The following is a 22,240-nucleotide window of genomic DNA, read 5'->3' on the forward strand; positions in this document are numbered from 1 at the left end:
ACATTTCTCGTAATTCTAAACCCACCCGCTTTTCGAAGACAAATTAGCCTTATTCCTGATCAGCGCCACTAGGCTAGTGGCGAATTTTCGAACTATTAACTGACCATAGCCAATCAGAGGGCGCCAAAAACGGAAAGAAATTCTTTTTTACATTTCTGCTTGTTTTTACGAGTTAGCGGGCAAAAATCGTCGGTAAACGAGTTTTACGCGTGATTATTTCGTCCTAGAAGAGAAAACATCTTTGAAATGTCTGCTTTAAGGTATTTTTCACGATTAAAAACGATTTCAAATGACTGAAAATAAACTTTCGCCTTTAAAAACAGGAAAAAAGCAAGTTAACACGTTAAGCCTTGGCTCCATATTGACAGTTGAGTTGTCACAGTGTAGTATATTGCCACAGTTTGCAGAAACTGCATTATATAATGTACAATTCGTAAGATTTAGTTTAAATATAGTAGTTGTAACTCAAGATTAGTCAAAATGTCCAAGATTAACAACCGTTGTATCATAGAAGCCTGTAGAAACAGTCAAAGTTACCTTTCTTACCACGCCTACCCTCGAGATAAAGTTATGAGACAGAAATGGTTAGGCGCTATAGCAGCTGGGGTAGGAACTAAACCACTAGACCTGAATAGTTCACGAATTTGCTCCAAACACTTTCTACAGACAGACTATTTTCCAACTATTGGTTCTCAATGTAAACGTCTCAAGCCATTCGCAATTCCATCAATATTTGAAAATACAAAAGTTTTGGATGCAATGCCGCATTCCCCTACTGATAGCCAAACAGTTCCTAAAGAAGCATTTGGACATATGAGTCCAGAAGATAGAACACAGTTGTTGGAAGAAATGGGAGCATTACATGTTGATCCAGAGGAACTTAATCAATTGCGTACCTATCCTAATCATCCTGAAGAACCACTACCAACTCCGGAAGTTCAACCCCAAGTTGGTGCAGCTGTTATTTCACCAGTGTCATCATCAACCGCAAGTAGTGGAATATCATTGAAATCCACTTATACACCATATACACCACGTAAACAAAAACTCCTAAGAAATGAACTGGAGTTATTGTTATTGCGTAGTAAAGAGAAGTTTACAGTAACGAAGTTTATTAATAGTGATAAATCAATAAAATACTACACGGGATTTGGTTCTTATGATGCGTTTTGGTCATTTTACCAACTTTTACTGCCAGAATGTTCTAAACTCAATTATGTTGGACAAGATGCTTCTCAAACTACTGACAACCGTGATAAAGAGTTTTTTGAATTGGTGAAACCGGGTAAAGTGAGAAAACTGAATACGATGGAAGAGTTCTTTATGACGCTAGTAAGGCTGAGGCGAGGAATAGAGGAACAGTTCCTAGCTGATTTGTACAACCTGTCTCAAGGCTATGTTTCTAGAATCATAAACACTTGGATATTGTTTCTTTTTAATCGTGTTCCACAATTACCAATATGGGCTTCTAAAGAAAGAGCGAACGAGCTAACATCAAAGAAAATTAAAAAAAAATATCCAGGCTTAAGACTCATTGTTGACTGTACAGAATTTACTCTACAAAGACCTTCGGCTTCAGAAGCGCAGAGAGAGTCGTTCAGTGCGTATAAACACAGCAACACAGCGAAAGCTCTTATTGGAATAGCTGGCGCGGGACATATTACATACTGTTCTAATCTTTACGCTGGAAGAACATCTGATAAAAAGTTAATACTTCATTGTGGTGTTCTAGACATGCTAGAAGAAGGCGATGCTATAATGGCAGACCGTGGATTTGACATTGCTAAAGAGCTAGCTGCAAAGAAAATTAAGTTAATCATTCCCGAGTTTCTTAGGCAACGGGACCAGTTCACTTCAACTGAACTGTCTGAGAGTCGTAGCGTTGCTGTGGCCAGAATTCACATTGAAAGAGCTATTGGTAGGATTAGAGAGTTCAAAATATTAAAACGAGACATTCCATTAACCTTGGCACCAATGCTTCAGAAAATTTACATTGTTTGTAGCTATTTGTCAAACTTCACAGGACATTTAGTAGCGAATGTGGACTAATAAATGAAGAAAAAAATGTCATAGCTTAAAAATTATATTTAATGTACAAAATAATGTCAAAACAGAGCTCCCATATGCTAAACCTTTTAATATGTTGACAAAGTTGATATAAACAGTCATTAAAGAAGTATTTTATAACCAGAAAAGATTTATTTTGTTCATAGGATCAATATATCAAAAATTCGCGCTTGAATATTTCAAACGGAATACAAATGCTCCTAGCTTCTCAATATCCACATTGCAACTGTAGATAGTGAATCTAACTTGACTGTCAAGAGTTTGAATTAGCTTGACGGGTTGTAATTGTCTCCGACTTAAAGATATAACAAACACATAACACCAACCATCACTTAGAGGTTGTGGAAGGCTTATTAAATAATTCTATTGCAAAATAGGGTAAGAGAGTCATAAAATATTTGCTGGTAAGTTTAGGAAATAACTCCTGGTTGATGAAGTTGTTATCTCTCTCTATGAGCAGTATTTCCATGTCCTCCGGTGGCACATAAACAACAAGAAAACACACTGGAAGGTTGCATATCAAGAGCTGGCCTTGAATCTGGTGGTAGACATCAGACGTTTTGCGCAATTCAATTTCATTCGTCTCATTGTTCACAAAAAGATAAAAATCCCCAGCAATCGCTTTGTCCCTTATGCATTCCTTATTTTTGAAGATTGCGTATGGGCACTTAATTTCGACAATGTAGAGCTGATCTTCTATGCTTACTAGACGATCTGGGCTGGCACCTAGGAAACTGAACTGTGGGTTTACAACCAAACCTACTGATGTGTTTTGTTGAGTTTGGATTTTTTCTAGAAATAATGCAAACGCTTCTGATTCATGCCTTATCCCATGATCTAATGATTTGGCCTTAACAAATGATCTCTTTTGCAAAAAGGTTTTCACCGCATCCGTAGTTTCTCTCATTTTTGCGAATGTGCCAAACATAGACGCCGTTAGTCTGTGACTTCTTTGTTTATGCCAATAAAGAGACTTGCTTTGCAAGCGAGTTTTAATCTCAATGTATTTAGCAACAGCCAAATCAACTTCTATACTCTTTAAAACCTTGACTTCGTTTTCTGTTAAGTTGCAAACACTAGCGTTCCTTTCCCTTTCACCGGTTTTCCCAATCCACTCCCACAGTTTGTCAATTATATTTCCGTTTTGATTTATTCTTGGTTGAACTGGCACGCACCCATTTGACTTAATGGTGCCAATAACCGGTAAATTTATGTTCATTTGTTCGAAAAGTTTTACAAAATTTGTTAATTTTTCTCTTGATAATGGCTTAGCGTCAGCCGGCATAACATTGAAAGTGGAAATCTGACTTCCCAAAGTACCCTTTTTTTGCTTTGTGGGATCGTGTTTCACTATTTCTAAATCATTGAACAATAGAGGTTCGTCAGTTCTTGGTTTTTTCACATGCCACATTTGAAGGCGGGTTGTACAAACACCTCGTAGAGGTAATGTTTCTTCTCCTGCCCTTACGCAGTTCAGTAACTGATAAAGTAACGCGATAGAATGTTTACAATCACCATTGGTTCCGGCTGGGCATGAGCATGATATCCATTTGAGTCTATTGGGCTCTTCATCAATAACGAAACAACTAAATAAGTTATAAGAAGTTGGTCTTCTATCAGCATCACAAGTTGCACGGAAGTAAAGCAAGTTTCCTAAATCAGAAAATCGTGTTATATACATTATTCATAATTTTGGGGCTAAATATTTTCAGGCTAGAAGGGTTCATATCATTGGCGCTAGAAGGGTTCATATCATTGGCGCTAGAAGGGTTCATATCATTGGCACAAGGTTACATGTAGAAGAAAAGTGCAGACTACTTTTTCCTCGGAGTAGCCTGGTCTCCTGTAAATGGTATGAACCCTCCTAGCCTGAAAACAATGTATATAAACAAGCATGTGTAAGTATTATTTATGGTAAATTACTTCACATTTTATTTTATATACAAACCTTGAAGATTTGATTCAATGCCTAAAATCTTGTCCTCTTTATAAAGCATGAACCCTTGCTTTTGCTCACGCTTTGTTGTAGCATGAGTTTCCGCTATACCATCAGACAAGTCGGTCAGCTCTAATTTTTTACCCCAACCATTCTTAGGCGTTACTCGGCCTTGAAGTCTAAGCAAACCTAATTAAAAAACTGCATAATCAATTGACCAATTACCTTTTAGGCGTATTTATTGCCCTACCTTCTTTTGACATATTTGGATTAACCGCCATTACATCAATACATGCTTGACATAACCATTCATCTTGCATTAAATTAAGTCGTACTTCTTCCTCTAAATTTACGCATTTTGGATGATACCATTCCAAGCACGTCCCACATTGTAACATCTTTTGCGTAACGTCCTTTGGTTGCTTACATATACAGAATAAGCGCCTCGAAGATTCTTCAGCGAAACACGTTGAAGCAACAAGTCCACTTCGCTTCTTAGGCCTCACACTCTCTTCGGCGTTTCTTTTTGACATTTCTTAACTAAATTTGAGGATTAAATTTCACCGTCTTGTTTGAATGAGAAAAAATACGAGCTTTCTTTTACTTTCTCTGCTCAACCACTTCTCGAAACCATTATAGTATTCTAATGTCCATGGTCGAAACTGTGACAACTCAACTGTCAATATGGAGCCAAGGCTTAACGTGTTAACTTGCTTTTTTCCTGTTTTTAAAGGCGAAAGTTTATTTTCAGTCATTTGAAATCGTTTTTAATCGTGAAAAATACCTTAAAGCAGACATTTCAAAGATGTTTTCTCTTCTAGGACGAAATAATCACGCGTAAAACTCGTTTAATGACGATTTTTGCCCGCTAACTCGTAAAAACAAGCAGAAATGTAAAAAAGAATTTCTTTCCGTTTTTGGCGCCCTCTGATTGGCTATGGTCAGTTAATAGTTCGAAAATTCGCCACTAGCCTAGTGGCGCTGATCAGGAATAAGGCTAATTGATTTGGCGACTAATAAGGCAAATGACCAATGAGTATTTCTTGGGGTTTTGACCCAGGTTGGGGCGCTCCGGGGGTACGCTTGGAGGTCCTCGGGACGAGAGATTTGCCTTACAAAGTTGATGGATGCTACGAGTAATGACGTGTACCGCCTCGGAAGTATTGAGATTGAGAACATGTGGAACCCAGAAGCGTCGTCCCTCCCACAGATCTCTAAACTAATGGCACTATTTATCCTTTCGGGTCTATTTAGACTTACGAAAGAACAACATTGAGTGCTATTACTCTTTGCAGTTAGGAGAGTTAACGAGGTCAGCCATCTTTTTAATTACCAGGAATAAGGGACAGGGGGGTTCCACTATGTCTTTAAGGACGTATTTCCCCGCGACGGGCTAAATGGGGAAATCGTAAAAATGATGACTTTTTGCCTCTCATATTTTCCCAAGATTTTCCAGTAATAATATCTTGAACTTAAGTACTTAGGGTCTTAAAAATAAGGGTGAAATGACTCTTTTATGAGCCTTTTTCCTGATCGTGTGAAGTTTTTAAAATCTATGTAGAAAGTAGTTTAGGCATTTTTGTAAGCGACTTTTAACGATTGGGGGGCCCCTATGCAGTGCACGGCCTTAATCTTTTTAGTGTTTAATCGTTTGTTATATGCCATGAAAAATGGATTACATCCGTGTGTTTGGTGTGAAATGTATCTGTGGATGCGAATTGAATTGAACTACATCAACAACTGATAGATGATTGACAAATGAATAGTCATCTTAGTTTTCCATTATAGCTCTTTAAACTGGTTATTAGCTTATTAATTGCTATCATACTTAATATTCAATATAATAATAATAAGTTATACTTTTTTATTCGGTGGCATGTTATTTTCTGATTGCTAAATTTTAATTATAAGTATATTGAAATTATCATTATAATCTTTAGCTGAAATTATATGGAACTGTTTTTATATTTCAGGACGTTATTGAACTGAACCGAGTGAACTTGACACAAACAAAAACTTGCGAAACCACGCAGTCTTTGCGCTACAATACCCAACTATCTTTGTTCAACAACCGTCGATCCTCCAAGCTTTGAAATCCCAATGGAAACAACATACTCTACCAAGCTGTAAGTATATACTTAACATTTTCGACAACAGCATCTTTCCCATCCCTGATCCCTATTTGAACCAATTGTCGCGAGCGCGACTCGGGAGTATTTTCGACATCTTTTGAACAATGGTCTTTGGGGGAAGTAATCTATAAATTATTGTTCGAAACAATTTAATTCGTCGATGAATTAGGGGGAAACACCCCCGTATATTTGAATATCGAGTAAAACCCCCGTGATTTTGAGTCATCAGAATGACGCCTTCGGGAGGTAGCGGTGATGCAGCCTAATTTGGTTTAAGGGCAAACAAGATTATTCCTGATAAATACCTTTAATACAGTTTTAAAGGGTTATCCGTGATGGGACTCGTCTAATTAGCATAATTCTGGCGTCCAACGGCGACAAAGAGCGACCGATTCCCCTCGATGTAACTCGTACATCCCTGTCCTTTAGTTATATACATCGATTACAAGATGACGTGGTTGTCGATGAATACACGCTTTTTCAATTTTTTAATTGAAAGAATATAGCAACTTGATTGGGGAATTTTGGAATTAATAATAGCTAGGATTTTATTCTTTTGTGATGTTTTTGGTTTTAATTACTAGTGGTATTTTCTCGTTTGAATTCTTCCTTTGAATTATGGATATTTTTTCCTTACGCTCATCTCTTACCTTAGTGTTATCCCCATCCGCGGACATATAGCATTCTCTATTACAAAGTTGGTCCCGACGTAGGGGATAGGCAGTTCAGTTTCCAAACCACTCTATACCCTCGAATGTTCAATTTGGATATTAGAGGAAATAGATAAATATATTTTAAATAGAAATTCTCTTCAGAAACTGTAAACTTTTATAAAATCTGAAAACGTTAAATTTTATTCCTTCGTACGCCATCTCATCTAGGAAGATTCTCGTATATCATCATCTCTTGTAGATATCGTCGGATGAGGGCAAAATCGAGGCGTTAATGCCTTAGCCCCATCTAATTCATTAAGGTTCTATTACACCTTCCTTTCTGGCATCGCCTTCTCTTTAGTCGTGATTTAACGCGGCCGACGCTTAGAAATTGTCTTAAATAAGTTAAATCGGCCTTATTGACTCGAAAGCTCCTTATTAGTATAGAGCCGACTCCTTACAGGCTTGATCTATCGACGCTTCTCCGAGCGCCGGACTTCCCCTCTGGCCCGTACTAATTATCTGTCTTTAGGCGTTTATAAACACTTCCCCGAATAATTTACAACTCTTAAGCCGTTTGATCATCTCCTTATACACCTTATTCACATTCCTAGCTCATTTTCCGATCCAATACTATTCCCGCGTATTTTGGCCATGGGATTATGTTTCATTAAGGAGATTCGATACTACGTGCCCTGGAGATGAAATGTAGGCAATACGTATCATTTATTAATTGTAGATCGTTTCAGAAGTTTTTGCTATACAGGACTAGGCGTAGTTTTTGTCTATTGTTTTTAAATTTGAAGTATTGAATTGCATCGCATTTTCAATTAAATCCTAGTATTTCCTCCGTGGTTTTAATAAATATTAAGTTCATATCCAATACCGGCTAAATCCTCCATGTCTTCAACTTGAATGATGGCGTCGAAGCCACCGATTAGTTCTTAAATCAATCGCGAGAGGCGCCTCGAATCTCCCTCTACTTGCCAGTAGGTATGATCCATGTAGTAGACTTAACTAGTAAGAGGACTAGTTTTCCCATGCGCAGCCGCAGCTAGCGCCCCCAAGCTGTGTGACTGTTGCCATTCGCAATTAGTTATAACCCGCCCCATCTTTCTCTCTGTCAAGCCGAGTTACTCTATTACACGGGAATTATAGACCCGCGTCCTCCAAGTACAGCTCAAGCACCATCTCGTCATGGACTTCATACGAGGACTTGAATTGGGGTATCCTAAAATTATTCAAGTTGGTTCGTTGGGAAAATAAGGTTGTAGCTAAGACATGACCTGGAATTATCTCTAAACTTTGCACGATAATTTCACCTGATTATACGGTTGAATTTTCTATTAGCCCCTATTAAAAGGCACGCAGTTGTTTGCTTAAGTCATTGAGACATATCATGAAGTATTCGTGTACCACGTGATGTACTTAAGCTTCAGCATTTTCTTTTTACTCGAGACATTTGATGTACTCTCTCTTCTTTAAGTCCCTGTCGGTGTGAATAGTCATTGGTGGTTTTTGACGTGGATTTAGATTCCGGAATCCTACAAATGATGTCGGGGAGGGAAGGCAATGGGGGCTATCAACTTCGCCTACTTAGATCATCAACTGAGGACTGATGCACGTGTATCGTTCTCAAGGATTCCAGTTCCTTCGTCAAGAGGGTTCGGGTCCTTGGAATGGGTCGCGTTCGCGCTCTAAGTGGGATTAAGATGATTATCACCGCCAAGTTCTTATTGGTTTTGGGGGATTTTAAGAGTTTATAGTGGGAACGAGGCGCTGGAATGAATTGGGAATGCCGTACGTCTAGAACGCGAGCTCGCGGGTCCCGAATTAAGCGTTTGTAAACAGAGTAGAGACCATCGCTCACCGGCAAAAGACGCTAATTAGCTTTTCGGCCCCTTTTCCTTCGCGCGCCACATTTCACGCCCGCGCCGAGAGAATCGTGAGAAATGGAGCGTTTTTGTCTTATTGGCCTTATCTAACTAAATATCTCGCGTTCCACCCAGTTTCACCCATCATTTTCTCTTCTAGACTATACCACCACCACCAACACTGATATATCTCCTTCGAATCCTTCCTCGCTGAAGTAATCTGTTTTGGCGCGAATTATACCAAATTCCCTCCAATGAAAACAATTAAAGGTGTGCCAAGTTTAAAGAGCCTCCATGCGGCTTTAGGGAATATAATTTGGGAAATTCTTTGTCATTTTTAAAAAAATGTATGCAATTGTAGATGCTTTTCTCAATGTTTAACTGGAGTTTAACTATAGTTAGGGACGCCGGTTGTATCCTCCATAAAGGTCAACTTGGGTTAAATGTGTAAAGGTCAAGTGGGGTGGATTAAGCTGTTATCCTGTAATCCGGATACAGTACAGGCGGCTGTAGGATTAAGATACGTTTGTAATATTATGACTGACGCGCACAGTATGGTAAAGATCAGATGAAATCTTATGAATACTCTACCCAAGATATAGGGCCTATCAAATCCATGCAGATGTTAGTTTTTTGGGGTTGTTTTATTTTTGACCAAAATAATGTAATTAAAAATTCAACCGCAAAGGGGGCGTAAAATGTTCGTAGAGTTTTCAGTCCCATATTGGAACCCATAGCTGGAACCGGGAACCGGGATTCGGGCGAGTAGTCAGTGGCAGGTGTGTCGTTTCCTCGCTTGGTGGCCCCCGTGTATCCTCTCTCTCTCTTTCAAAACTTTGCCCCATAAAAAAATCCATGGAATTATCAGGCTTGGTATTCAAATCGGTACATGTATATACAACGGATGGGGTAAATATACGGGGTCCGTCCCCAAAAATTTTAATTTCTGTTCAATCTCCGCGTTAACACGGATAGAAACTGTATGAAGAGTCCCAACAGAAGCAGGATGATGGGGTCTCTAGGGACGCTATTTTAATCCGAGCATGTGTATGATACAATGTTATTGAAGAGTAGGGAACCCTCGCTGGTTATGGACTGCTCCCTATTTTTACACAATGACATTAAAGGACGTTAATGATTCGTTTAGGGAACTATGGGGCACCCTGGGTCCATATAGTAGTTGATTGATGTTATTTTGACTTTTTCTGTACGCGATATGCTCGATTAGTGGCGATTTAGGGCGGATAATTTAGCTACTGTTCCTTACGTATGAAAACGCTACGCGGTTAACTTAAGTAGGTAATTTTGACTATATTAAATTTGGGTTGATGCTTCTGGAATACGGACTTCTTAGAGCAGTGTTGAGCCATTCAGAAGCGTTTAATTATTAATAAAACGCTCAAGGTCTTTAATTTTTAAGTTGCGGTGTTGGGTCGATTCTAATTCGACTCAAGCTACGCGATTTTTTTTTATCAAGCTTATAAGTAACTGTGACGTTAAGGAATTCCCATTTTCTCGAGCCTAAGTAATACAAATTGAAGCGCTACGTGCGCCGCGAAAGCAAAAATGATTAAAAATTTAAGACGCAGCCGCGGAAAACGAGCTCCATCTCGCATCTCAAGAGGGAAGCTCAAGAGGAAATCCATTCCATCCTCCTCCGAGAATCCCCTTCTCCTTAACGAAGTCTCGGTTCTTCTTTCTTGGAACGTTCTTTCTAGCTCATTTTGACTCCTTCCTTTTGGGAACTCAATTAGGCAAGCCACTGCCAGAGAGCCCTAATTGCTAGCAATTAGCCGATGCTGAGATCCAATTTATTAAAGCAGTTTGTTTTTTTTTTCTTCTCTTCTCTTCTCTCTCCATCCTTTCGTTAATTCCCCTTCTCCATTTTCTTCGCGTTTTCTTTTTCTCGCTCTGTTTTTTAGGATACTCGTCTAGGAGCTGCTAAGACTGCAGGACCCGAAAAAAAAAATCTAGCTCCCAATAAAATGTTTTTCGTAAATGGAAAACTCGACGGGAATATCAGCTTGAGAGGAAGCAAAAAAAAAATAAAATAAAATAAATTGGAGTTAATACGCCCTTACTTCTTTGTTATGCAAATTAGCTTAGCTAGACTTAATAAGGCGTTTAATTAGCAACTTTACAGGGCTCCGATTACGAATTAAGCTTAAACAAGATCGAGGGATTGTTTTGGGATTTTTTTTCCTTTCATTCTTTCTTTCGCTAATGTTTAATGGTAGCCAGGGTAAGGTTAAAGCGGAAAGGGGAAAAAATTTAAAAGTGAGCTAATTAAATGGCTTGTTTATGGAGAGTTATTTTTGATTGGGAATTTGGAAATTGTACTGAAATTTTAATCTTTCATTTATGTCTGGTTTTCAATGCCATGAAAATATTTTTGGGTCGGGTGTGTGATGGGAATATTGGGTGCTTTGTCGATGCAAATTCAAGGCACATGCAATTAGGGGATTGGGAGTTTAGTATATCAAAATCATTCTAAATTTCGTTGCACGGATTCAAGGTAGGCGCGGTTTAAATGTAAAGGAGGTTTTTACTTGCAAAAAATTACTTCTTTGTAATGACCATCTCAAGAATTTCGAGTTTTTCCTGAACGCTTTTCTCTCATTGTACCATAGAGACGTAAAATAATGCAATTAAATATTTCTATATTTAGAAATGTCGTTCGCACAATGTTAAGCGAAACATTTCTAGACATTCCTGACCACACTAGGCGGTTCTTAGGGAGAAACGAAAGGATATATTCGGAGAATAAATTAATTTCCTCTTCGATATCAAAGCGAGATAAAAGTAATTAAGGCTCAACCTCGATTTAATGGCATCGTCGTAAAGAGCTCTCCGGTTTTCCTTGGCTTTCTTAATTACCGTAGGCAGGGGAAAATACTTAATGATGTTTTGCTAGTTGCGTCTAATACGATAATCACTCGCGATAAAAGATTCCGAATTAAACTTGCGCTTCCGGAACAAAGCCACTCTTATTCCCTTGCCCATACCTCGAAATTTACCCCCTCTTAATGAGGTCCATGATTCATAGTAACGTTTATAGAACTCAAGAACGTTTTAAAAAATATCTAGCCAAGCTAATGGACCAACGAATGTATTTTAGAGGTACCCACATAAAGAGTGTAATTTCAAAAATGTCCCTTATTCCCGCCATTTCATAAAATAGATGCGTTTGGCGCCATCGTGTAGTCTTAGCTTCAAAATTTTGATATCGATGGTTCAATTCAGTTCCCTTTCCCTTTTTTGGAGCACGATATAAAACGATGAGTTCATCCTTTTTTCCTGATAATTTAGATTTCAGTTCGCAAATCCACTTAGAATTATTATTATTAAAACTACATGATTATAGAAAATAGGACAGCAAAATTAAGTTTTTACGTTAAAGCCATTAAGTTGAGATGAAGATGTTTTACTTGTTCAGGAAGCCCATCCCATCATAGATCTATTAAAAACATTTTCGAGGAGCGTTAAACACATGTTTTTCTCTCTCTCCCTCAGATTATTTTGCAACATTTTTTTTTACTGTTTTCTTTTGCGGGATTAACTGCTGTTTCTGTCTGTCGCTTTGCTATTGCTGGCAGCGATTCTTTCAAGAGGACTCGATAGTTTTATTCGATATCAGTTCTTATCTCAGCCATCCCGAACCCTAAGAAAACTTTTTGACTTTTGCGCTAGAACGCTTTGAAGAATGGGAAGGGACGTACATAAAGGTTTAATTCGTTGAAACGGAAAGAATTTAACTAAATCGTCTAAAATTGTTTTGGGACCCTTCTTGGTTATTTGGGCTACGTCAATGATTTTTCTTGAACTCTGAAAGGATAATGAACTATTTGAGGATGCGGTTTTTAATATAGACGTTTTAATCTTTCAATTATTTTACTTTGTTTGTTAAAGTTATTTAACAGGGGTCTCTGAGCAGCTAGTAATAGATGGTTTACACACATGGAGGGTTCATACCATTTGCAACAGGATGCCGGGCTACCTGGAGGACAAAAGCAGACTAGTTTTTGTCCTCCATGTCCAGGTGTAAATGGTATGAATCATGTAAATCCTGTGTGTAAACCATCTATATCAAACTACACAACTAATACCATGTGGTTGTGTGCTATAATCACGTATGGATTCCAAAACGTCCAAGAGACCATATTGTTTGCTCAATATTCTTGCGATGAATGTACAAATTATTGCTGGTGCAATTGATCTTAATAGCAATCCCCCGTTTGTGAAGAGAAAAATTAGGAAAAAGATCAGAGCAATTTTTGGGAAAAGACTTGTGGAGACGAGAAGTAGGATCCAAGAAATCGGGGGGATTGGACAAAGGTCGTCTTTGTTCCTTTCAGGGAAGCGGATTTTTTTTTGTCCTTCTTTCTCATAGACAACGGCTACAGTTGAGAGAAAAGGGGGACGAAGAGATACACCGACCCATCTCTCTCTCCTCTTCTCTTCGCTCTCTCCCAGCCTCTTAGAATCGTTTCCCTTCATCTCTCTCTTATTCGGGGTAGTCCCGAATTGGAGATGTAATTGCAGTTGTTCTAGCCAGTTCGTTTCACCCGCCCGCTTTTCTTCTTCTTCTTCAAGCTCCCCATCCCGCGCAACGCTACGCATCGGTGACGGTCCCAGCTATAGTGGAGGCAAGAAAAATAGCCCAAAGATAAAGTCAATTAATCCAAAGATATGTTAAGATTGCTAGAAGGTGGTCGAAAATGATGGAGGAGAATGTGTAATAAAGCGTTGGTTATGGGTTTATGTTTGGAAAATGAAAATCATGACAATGCAGATGTAGGGATGGAATTGGTGCGGGATTTGAAGGAATATTGGGATGAAAATTAGTGGTGACTGGTGAGATGATGGAGGGTTTCAAAGGAAAGTAGATTATGTGGATCGAATGAAATTCGGATGCAAATGGAGTAGTTTGTTGGGTTTTGGAGAACCACTTTGGCACTTTGAGTTAATTCATTTCTTGTAAACGTCCTGGAAGTACTGGATAGAAGCGGGATGACTGCCCCGTTTGCCAAGCCGCAAAGATTTCTTGCCATTTACGCGATAACACCCTTTGGCAGTTTTGAAATTGGCAGAAGCCATTCCACAAAAAGCTTCTTACACCCCCTGCTCTTTCTTACTTACTTCCCCACTGACGCGATATTCACCGGGGACTAGCAGCTAATACCCAAGTTATCGCCAAAGTTTCTATTTCGTTTAACTGTCCATTCGGTTTGAATTAAAAGCTGTACGCATTTTTCGCTCGAGTGTTTTTGAAAGGCACCGATTTTCTCGGGGTAGTTGTTCCTGTCTATTATAAGATGGTAAAGGTTTCTTTTCGTTTCTATTTTTTGTTCCCCTGTCGGTGCGTTCACTTAATACTGCCGGGAATGAACGGGTATAACGATCGGTTTGTTTCGGTCGAGAATACTGAACGCGCAAAGAGGGATGCTTAGAAGCTGGAAAAAGAAAGAAAAGGAGAGAGTCGATGACGAACGAGTTTCTCTTTCTGTTGTTTTTATTGCGTTAACTGTTACTAAAGGTTTTTTAAGCGTATCTCTTTTGGGTTGGCTTGTCATTAAGCCAAACTAGCGGCTTTTAGAGTTTAGTATAGAGGAAACTGATTGCAACGAGGTGCAGGAGTATTTGAAGCGAGGAGGATACGCTATTTTAAGTTACTAGACGCGCCACTTCGAGATTTAGATTGATTGGTATGCCCAGGTAGTGTTTTTTTCTCGTTCTTACTGTCTCTTTGCGTTTCTGTTTAGTTCTTATTGGACTCGGCGAATTGGTAATAGAAAGTGTTTTGTAAGACAGCGGCTGTTGTATATATGGGGATGGCTCGTATCCAGTTAGGTTTTGCTCTTTGTAAAACCCAGAAGAAATTAATTAAATGGGAAAATTGGGGCTGGTTGAAAACAAAATTAGACATAAGACGGGCTTCGTACTAACAAACCCTGCCACTTTGTATATAAACACTTGGTATTTTTTTTTAACCCTAGCTGTTTGTTGTTTATGCGGAACATTTTTATTATTTACACTTGTCGGCATGATCAAAGACTAACGTCAGATTTAATATACAAAACAAATCCTAATAAATACCATAATAGGCCTTACACGCGCAATTTATAACCTGAAATTTAAGGAATACGACCCGATTTCGGTGAAACATCAAATGAAAGGTCCAAAACATATTAACGTCATTCTCGCCTTTCTTCGTAGAACATAATTACGGCTACATTCCCCGGTTGGCTCTAGTTTCAAATTGATCCTTTTACGACTAAAAAACACTGAAAACCGCCAAAAAAGAACCGTATTGTACGGTCCATTTAAGCCGACGGGAAATAATCTAATTCAGAAAAATACAAAGTTGTAAACAGTCAAAACATCAGAATACATTTTCTTTAGCGACTCCAATTACACCGCGCCACACTCGTGCGGGCGTGCTGCTGGATAAAGCGTCATGGCATCCATCAAGCTTGGGATTCAATAATTCTAGCGAGTGGCTAACGCGAAGTGTCATTTCTGGGTACGGGGTAGACGAAATTGTCGAAACAAATTTGCGGGTTTTTTTTTGAAAAAAGAGATTCGAATGGGGCGTCGAAAGACAGAGAAGTGTTTTGAACAGGGATTAGTCACGCTTTAAAACGATTCGCCTGAAAAAAATAGTAAAAGAGGCCGACGTCGCAGTCGCGATCATTTTTAAATCGCGTATCGAATCCACTATTTAAGGATTCCCTTCTCGATTAAGTCCGTGAAAGTGATCACGTTTGATTTTACCGAAGTTAATTTCCATCCCTGTCTTCAGGCTGTTGTAATTTAAAGATGCTTCGTGCAATTGACGAGAAAATTTGCAAACTTGTCTAAATTGCTTTCACCTATTGTTCATATTGTATATTGCAGTGGTAGTTAGAGTTCAAGTAGTTACTGCTATGTCGATCATAAAAACGTTTAATTGTTCGTAAATTAAAACATCCGTTCTTACTAAATTACGTGCCAGAGAGTGTGTGGTTCCCTTTTGTCACCTCGCTATTTATAAAATTTTTAATTAGATAAAAAACACTAAAGAAAATAGGCTTAAATATTTCTTATCTATAATAGACAAGATAGCGCAGTTTATACCATAAGTTTTCAAGGTTTGTAATATTCCAATTAGAATACGTGTACGGAACTCTTGTTTTTTGGTGTAGGGGGACTATGCGCTAAACATTGCACATAAACTCCAGGTTTGTTCGGTTGTTCTCGAAATATTACGGGTTAGTGTGTGCTTTTTTGGGGCTAATTTTGAGAATCTGTTTAATTAAAGAAATTTCTCAAACATATTAACGATGCGAATTTGATTTCCGCAAAATTGCAATTTCGCCCAAAATTGAGCATTATCACTTTAGCAATCCTGCTTGTACGCGGTTGGGATTCAAGTTTCAAAGAAAGACCGAGGATTCGGACCGTGGCGTGTTTCGCGGTTAGTCGGTCGTGAACGATCGGCGTCCTCCGATCGGAATCTATAGCTCTGCCGCTTGTCGAAACGTTTCAACGTTTCCTTTCTATATAGAAAACATATATAGATTCGTAGATAGTCCATACATGGCCTATCGCATAAGCATCTGATGCCTGGGGTCCCTTCTGTCTCTTCCAGAGTCTGTCTTCTGGACTTGTGGCATGACTTGAACCGTTGTAAAATAATAACAAGACGGCCCAAGGGCTCGTAATAGTAGCCATATCGTACGAGTGAATAACCCCTCTATACCTTACCCTAATGAGTGAATAGCGCTATCTTTTTCAATGCTTAAATGATATACCGTGCATAAAATCAGAGTGAATAGCCCCTCGATTCCCTACTCTCTAAACAGTGATTAAATTATAACCGTATGAATTTACTTATCCTGTAATTCTAATATTCCGGCGAATCAGGAACAGATAGTTTTTAGTGATAATCCCCTCGATGAGCTTACAACATAGACTTATGCCGAATTTGCCGATGCACACTTATCGCATCTTATAAATTTCTAACAAGGACTTATGCCCAGAAACTTTTGAAAGAGAAAGTTTAGTTATAGTGATTACGCATTTTAGTGATTATCCCCTCGAATTACCTTTAGTAATGCTAAAATTATCAAACGCATAACGCTCATTTAGCACTATGTTAGCTCTATCTAAACCCACATTTGAATTAACCGCCAAAACGTTCCAGTCAAACATAACATAGATGACGATAGCTACCGAACGAGAACGAAACACATGAGCGCGGTAGGAAACGGGGAAAATCGTTATCTATTTAATTAGCACATACATAAAAAGAAAATAAATATAAAAACCCCAAACATACAAATTCATAAGTATCCGACCCCACAGATAAAAATTCAAAAGTATCCGACCCCACAGATTAAGAGGTACCCCACCCCACATCACCCCGACATTTTAGAGATAAAAATAAATGATAACAAACTCGAGGTTTCTATCAAGTCTCTATGGTTTAGTGGTTAGAGTTTCTGTCTACTGCGCTAGCGACCCGGGTTCGATTCCCGGGTCTGACCTGAAAAAATTTTAATTAAAATTAAATCTCTAACCGAGCCCAGTAACCCCTATGGGTGGGTTGTGGTTAATATAAAGTTCCTTTTAAGCTAAAATCTGACGATAACGAAGCGACAACCCCGGCCACTACTACTACGACTACTACTACTACTACTACTACTACGACGGCTCGGGTCAAACTAAGAGCCTATCGTATACTACGATATATACTACGATATGGCTAAAAAATACTGAAGTCGCGAATGACATGTTTTGGTTTGACTTTTATGTCGACGGTCAAGTTGTCACTAACGATTCCTTCTATTGTATTTATGTTAAACAAACGTAAAAATAGATCACTGACCACTATAACAGTCTGTTATTTATGAAATGATGAATATAAATAGTGAATCAGTCTTTTAAACAACAGATTTTTAAAGTGGTTAGTGTTGACCAAGCACAATTTAAAATTGGTTTTTTAACATCTGACTTGAAAATTGCGAAAACATTGACCTCAATAACCGCTATACTTCACCCTACCGTGCACCCGTAGCCTAGGTCCTGCATGCCACGTGCTGTCCGAACCAAGCACCCCAAAAAAACTCAGATAGACCTAATACTTCGTGGTCGAATCGTCTAAGAGCTGGACCGCGTTACCAGGGTGCGAAACACCGATAATACAGAGCTCATCATACAATTCTCATCCTAATCGATGTAGACCTATTAAAACCACGGGCGCGCGTCACGTGACACTCCAGTACGGTTCACACGTATACGTATACGCCTATGCTCTCTAATTATATATATTCTGAAGGTGAATCAAGCTGAACCGAATTGAACCAAGTGGAAAAGTTTCCTTTTTGAAAAGGCAAATCCGGTGATGGGCCGGGGTCCTTATAAATCCGTTTTGCCTGCAATCGACGTTTTTATTCAGTCAGTGTGATACATCTTTGTGCCCTCTTCCATGAATTTATTCAATTTTCTAAGGAATATATTGTGTATGAGGTTTATAACATTGACAGCCGGTTTATCGAGTTGTTTTAGGTTAATATTACAGGGAGGATGAGGTAAATTCTTGTCGCTTGATAGGCGTATAGTCGAGTAATCGGCGATGGCTATAATCCCTTTTCCTCATTGACACTCTAATCTGAGGCGCCCGCTTTTAAAACGAACCGCGGCTGGCGACGATTTTGGCGCAAATCCCCTCCCCCTCTTTGCCTCCAGTTTAGCCCTTGTTTCAGTGCAAACTTCAAGTAACTTCACTTTTAACACAAAATACACTACTCTTAAAAGATTTTGATTGGCCTATAACAGTCCTCTGCAATTTCAGTTGATAATTTTGTCAATGATGGAAACATTAAGGAAAACGATTTAATAAACTTGTTTGACCTTAGGGTTGAGTGAAAATGAAAATATTTTACTCCAGATTTCTTGGATTTTTCCAGGAAAGTTTTTAAAATATTTACGGGTTTTTTCATGGATTTCGCGTCATTTATAAACATATTTGAATAGATTTAAATTTCACGATTGGATTGAACTTCGTCTATTTCACTTTGGTCGCTTAGTCGTTTTATATGTATTTATACCAATATTTATAGTTTGTAATAGACGTGTTACTACCTATTGGCATTTATATGCCGCTGTACTGTTACAGAGCTCTCTTTTTTTCCCGGGCTCGTCTTCGCGATTCGATTTGCGCTAGAACGGCCACGAGCCCCTAATTCGAGCATCGCGACGAGCGCCTTTATCGGCTCTTCTCGCCCTAGCTCCGGAGTTTGGCAGGGAAAAAAAAATTCCCCTCATTTTATAGCGAATCTTTTTGGAAGAACATTGGTGCGCTAGAACCACCACCATTTTCCGGGTGCATGGTATAAATAGGCTTCTACGGTTCCCTGAACATGAGGAAGAGGGTGTAGAGTCTCTCTTCTCCGAGTTACTTTGGCCGCGCCTCGCGCCAAACTTGTTCATTAAAATACGCGGCGCGCGCGCATTACCCGCCAAAAAGTAGTTTTGACGGAACGCAAGCACGTGCTTATTACAATCGCGCCTTTTCCCTTTATATTCCCTCATGCTATACACACTTCAAGGGTGTTTTTTTTTTCTTTCAAGACCAATTTTTTCGCGCACCCAAATTTGCCTGTGCTTGTATTCAGAGAGAAGTCAGGTTCACATTGAAGTTAAGTTCGAGATGTACTTAGCAAATGTTGTCACGATATACCTGCATTTGTTAGGGATACTGGAAATGGGTGTAAAATGTCAGGGAATCTTAAAAAAATGTTATAAATGTCTGGGAATCTTTAAAAAAATGTTATAAATGTCAGGAAATGTTAAAAAAATGTTATAAATGTCAGGAAATCTTAAAAATATTTTATAAATGTCAGGAAATCTTATAAAAAATGTTATAAATGTCAGGAAATCTTATAAAAAATGTTATAAATGTCAGGAAATCTTTATAAAAATGTTATAAATGTCAGGAAATCTTTATAAAAAATGTTATAAATGTCAGGAAATCTTAAAAAAAATGTTATAAATGTCAGGAAATCTTAAAAAAAATGTTATAAATGTCATGGAATCTTACATGACAGGAAATCTTAAAAAGTGTTGGTTATGAAAGTTCATATTGGTTCGGTAACGTGAACTAATTTAAAAGTTCATGGAATTAGTAATTTAATCTAGACTCTTCTGCAAATGAAAGTGACGAAAGTGGCCAAGGAATATGACTTTATATTTAATCAGAGAAAACCTTGAAAAGTCATGGAATTTTTTCATTTGAAAAATCTGTCGCTAACCTGGATACGAAGCTTGAAAAATAAATTAAAAACTTTCCAAAAAAAAAGAAATAAGCAGCGAAATTTTGTAGTTTCTAAGTATGCGTTTTGAGCCGATTTAACTAATTTAATCTGAACATAACGCGTTTCAAGTTACCACCCACTTTGAAAGATTAGAAATTTGGGAATCGGAGGATATAAACCGTACATACATAGGCATCAGGGCGAGCGAGAATTAGATCCCAATTTTCCATTTTGACATGCCTTATTTCTGGCTAGTGTTAAAAAGGGCCTGTCACCCAATTTAGTTATAAGTACGCTTTTGCAACTCCGCCCATTTTTGAAAGAGGAAAAGGGGGTGGGAGGGGAGACCAGTTCATAATACTACGTAAGCCACACACACACGCTTTAGGGTCGAAAGAAAAAGTTACATAAGCCCCTAATAATGACACGGGCCGAAAAGTGACGGGAACAAACCACCCCTAAATACTCCAGCCTTCAAGAAAAAAACAAGGGAGAAATATCGAGTCTTTTATCTTAACAAGCGTATAGTTAAAACTAGTTATCCCGTCAAAATTATTAACCACCGCCTATCACCAAGAGTAGATAGAGGAAAAGGTTACAAGAATGTGACAAGCCGCAATTTTTTAAAGATTTAGTTCAAAATTTACAACTTTTTTAAAGTGTATCGTGAACGTGCGTCTAAATATCAGCTGAGTTGGTTGAAATTAACGATATTTGTGGTATATTTTGAATGTATCATCCTTTTTTCCGACGCCATTTTCCAATATGGCCACCAATAAGACCAAATTACTATGCGGTACTCATTTGAGAAGTTACTGAACGTTAGGAAGAAAATATTACACACGCAGAGTATTAGCAAGTGTAGAGAGAGAAACGTGTTTTCTCAAATGGTAGATAAATTTCTCAAAACGCGCTATTTTTTATATTTACTCATGATAATCCCCACTTAGTATATTTCTCTTTTGATAAATTCAGTTTTAGAAATGTTTCATCGCAATGTTTTTTTACGAGTGGTGTTCATATAGTGTCACTTGGACGCTTAATTGGACGAAATTTGGAACAATAGAAGGCTTTTCAGTGGGACTTTTATCGGACAGCTGTATAGCTAACCCCACTTTGAATTATTTTCGCTGACTTTGTTTGAAATATTTCTCCATCTCAGAATTAGTTGGAAGGGCCTATCACATTTGGAAAGACTATATTTTTAAACCCCTCATCCATCCACTGAGTTTAAATAATGATTTATTTAAATACTTGAGAAAATTTCAAAGAGAATGTGAAGTATATAGTTCAAAGGGATAACAACGCGTCGTTTGCTTGTTTGAATAAGTAACTTCACCTTTCCATTTAAAAATATTTGAATCAAGTTTACCCTTAATTTTAAGTTCCTCCTTATTAAAAATTAATAAAAACGTTTTTGGGAAAACCGAAAGAGTAATTAAGATTTAAATTTTAAACCGACTATCGCCCCGGGGAAGTAGAAACGTTTTATATTAAAGGTCTTTAAACTCTATTAAATTAGAAACGTATAACTACCGAAATATTTAGTTATTTACTTTTTAAATAAGAAAGTAATTTAAATGCTTTTAAATATTTAAAATATACCCATGCAGTTTAAGTTATATTTAAATTTCTGAAGTTATCCAGTCGACTGGCTTCTAAAAATATGCAATAATCGCAAATTTTTACCTCCAAAAATTGTCTATCACGGTTGAGGGAATAAAATATACAGGGGTTTACACTTCGCCTATTACCATTCGGTTTATCGCGTAGTACCTAGATACTAGTCATAAACAGAAACGAAGACGCTGTACATACGAATTTAAATTAAAATCTACCAGGGGTATCAGAAACGGGGTGAGATTTTTATTTTTTTTCTCGCGTTAATCACACCTAGCAATTTATTTCTAGGGCGTTAATGTAATAGGCTTATTAAAATCGGATTTTTGAATACTCTTTTTCAAGTTTTTTTGGGGGGGGGGGGTGCTCTGTCCCTAGTCTCTCTTTAACTAAAGGATAAAAAGAAGTCCCCTCTACCTTTCTGTCCTTTATTAATCTTTAATTTTTTATCTGCTCGACTGCTATTGGTCTAATCATCATTGGTTTCCTCCCTCCCTCCCTTCAACTACGACGACCCCCGATCTCCATAAACCGGTGGTGGGTAACTCTCTAAAACTCTACTATGCTTCGACGATTAGATTGTTTTCGTCGAAAGAGGAGATGAAGAAAAAAAATTAAGACTCTTCACTTAAAAACCCCTTTCCCCGCTTCATTATTGGTA

General features: G+C 38.1%; 3 protein-coding genes across 7 annotated transcripts in view; 2 read left to right on the top strand and 1 right to left on the bottom strand.

Moving 5' to 3' along the window:
* LOC149623486 (protein slit-like) overlaps nt 1-22,240 on the top strand; it is a 327,465-nt gene that overhangs the window by 116,224 nt on the left and 189,001 nt on the right. For all 3 annotated transcript variants that reach the window (XM_089852459.1, XM_089852458.1, XM_089852457.1), the window contains one exon: nt 5,977-6,129. Coding sequence is in view for 2 of the 3 variants with exons in the window: in XM_089852458.1 (XP_089708584.1) it covers nt 6,104-6,129 (26 nt within the window). In the remaining variant the exon portion in view is untranslated. The remainder of the gene's footprint in view (nt 1-5,976; nt 6,130-22,240) is intronic.
* On the top strand, nt 55-2,195 carry LOC149623494 (uncharacterized). Of its 2 annotated transcripts, XM_089852483.1 has the most exons (3): nt 55-260; nt 324-433; nt 512-2,195. In XM_089852483.1, the coding sequence occupies exon 3, from the start codon at nt 571-573 to the stop codon at nt 2,047-2,049; it is 1,479 nt and encodes a 492-aa protein (XP_089708609.1). In that variant the 5' UTR covers nt 55-260; nt 324-433; nt 512-570; the 3' UTR covers nt 2,050-2,195. The 2 variants fall into 2 exon arrangements, with proteins under 2 accessions (XP_089708609.1, XP_089708608.1); XM_089852482.1 differs by having other exon boundaries at nt 324-2,195.
* LOC149623495 (uncharacterized) lies at nt 2,068-4,886 on the bottom strand. 2 transcript variants are annotated; one of them, XM_089852480.1, is made up of 5 exons: nt 4,788-4,886; nt 4,608-4,724; nt 4,254-4,543; nt 4,016-4,192; nt 2,068-3,720 (listed from the first exon to the last, which is right to left on the bottom strand). In XM_089852480.1, exons 3-5 carry the CDS (start codon nt 4,534-4,536, stop codon nt 2,396-2,398), a joined length of 1,785 nt encoding a protein of 594 aa, XP_089708606.1. In that variant the 5' UTR covers nt 4,537-4,543; nt 4,608-4,724; nt 4,788-4,886; the 3' UTR covers nt 2,068-2,395. The 2 variants fall into 2 exon arrangements, with proteins under 2 accessions (XP_089708606.1, XP_089708607.1); XM_089852481.1 differs by having other exon boundaries at nt 4,608-4,859.

This window comes from Phalangium opilio, unplaced genomic scaffold (assembly GCF_054372755.1).
Source record: "Phalangium opilio isolate 3A_F unplaced genomic scaffold, DU_Popi_V2 ptg000113l_1, whole genome shotgun sequence".
Lineage (NCBI taxonomy): Eukaryota > Metazoa > Arthropoda > Arachnida > Opiliones > Phalangiidae > Phalangium > Phalangium opilio.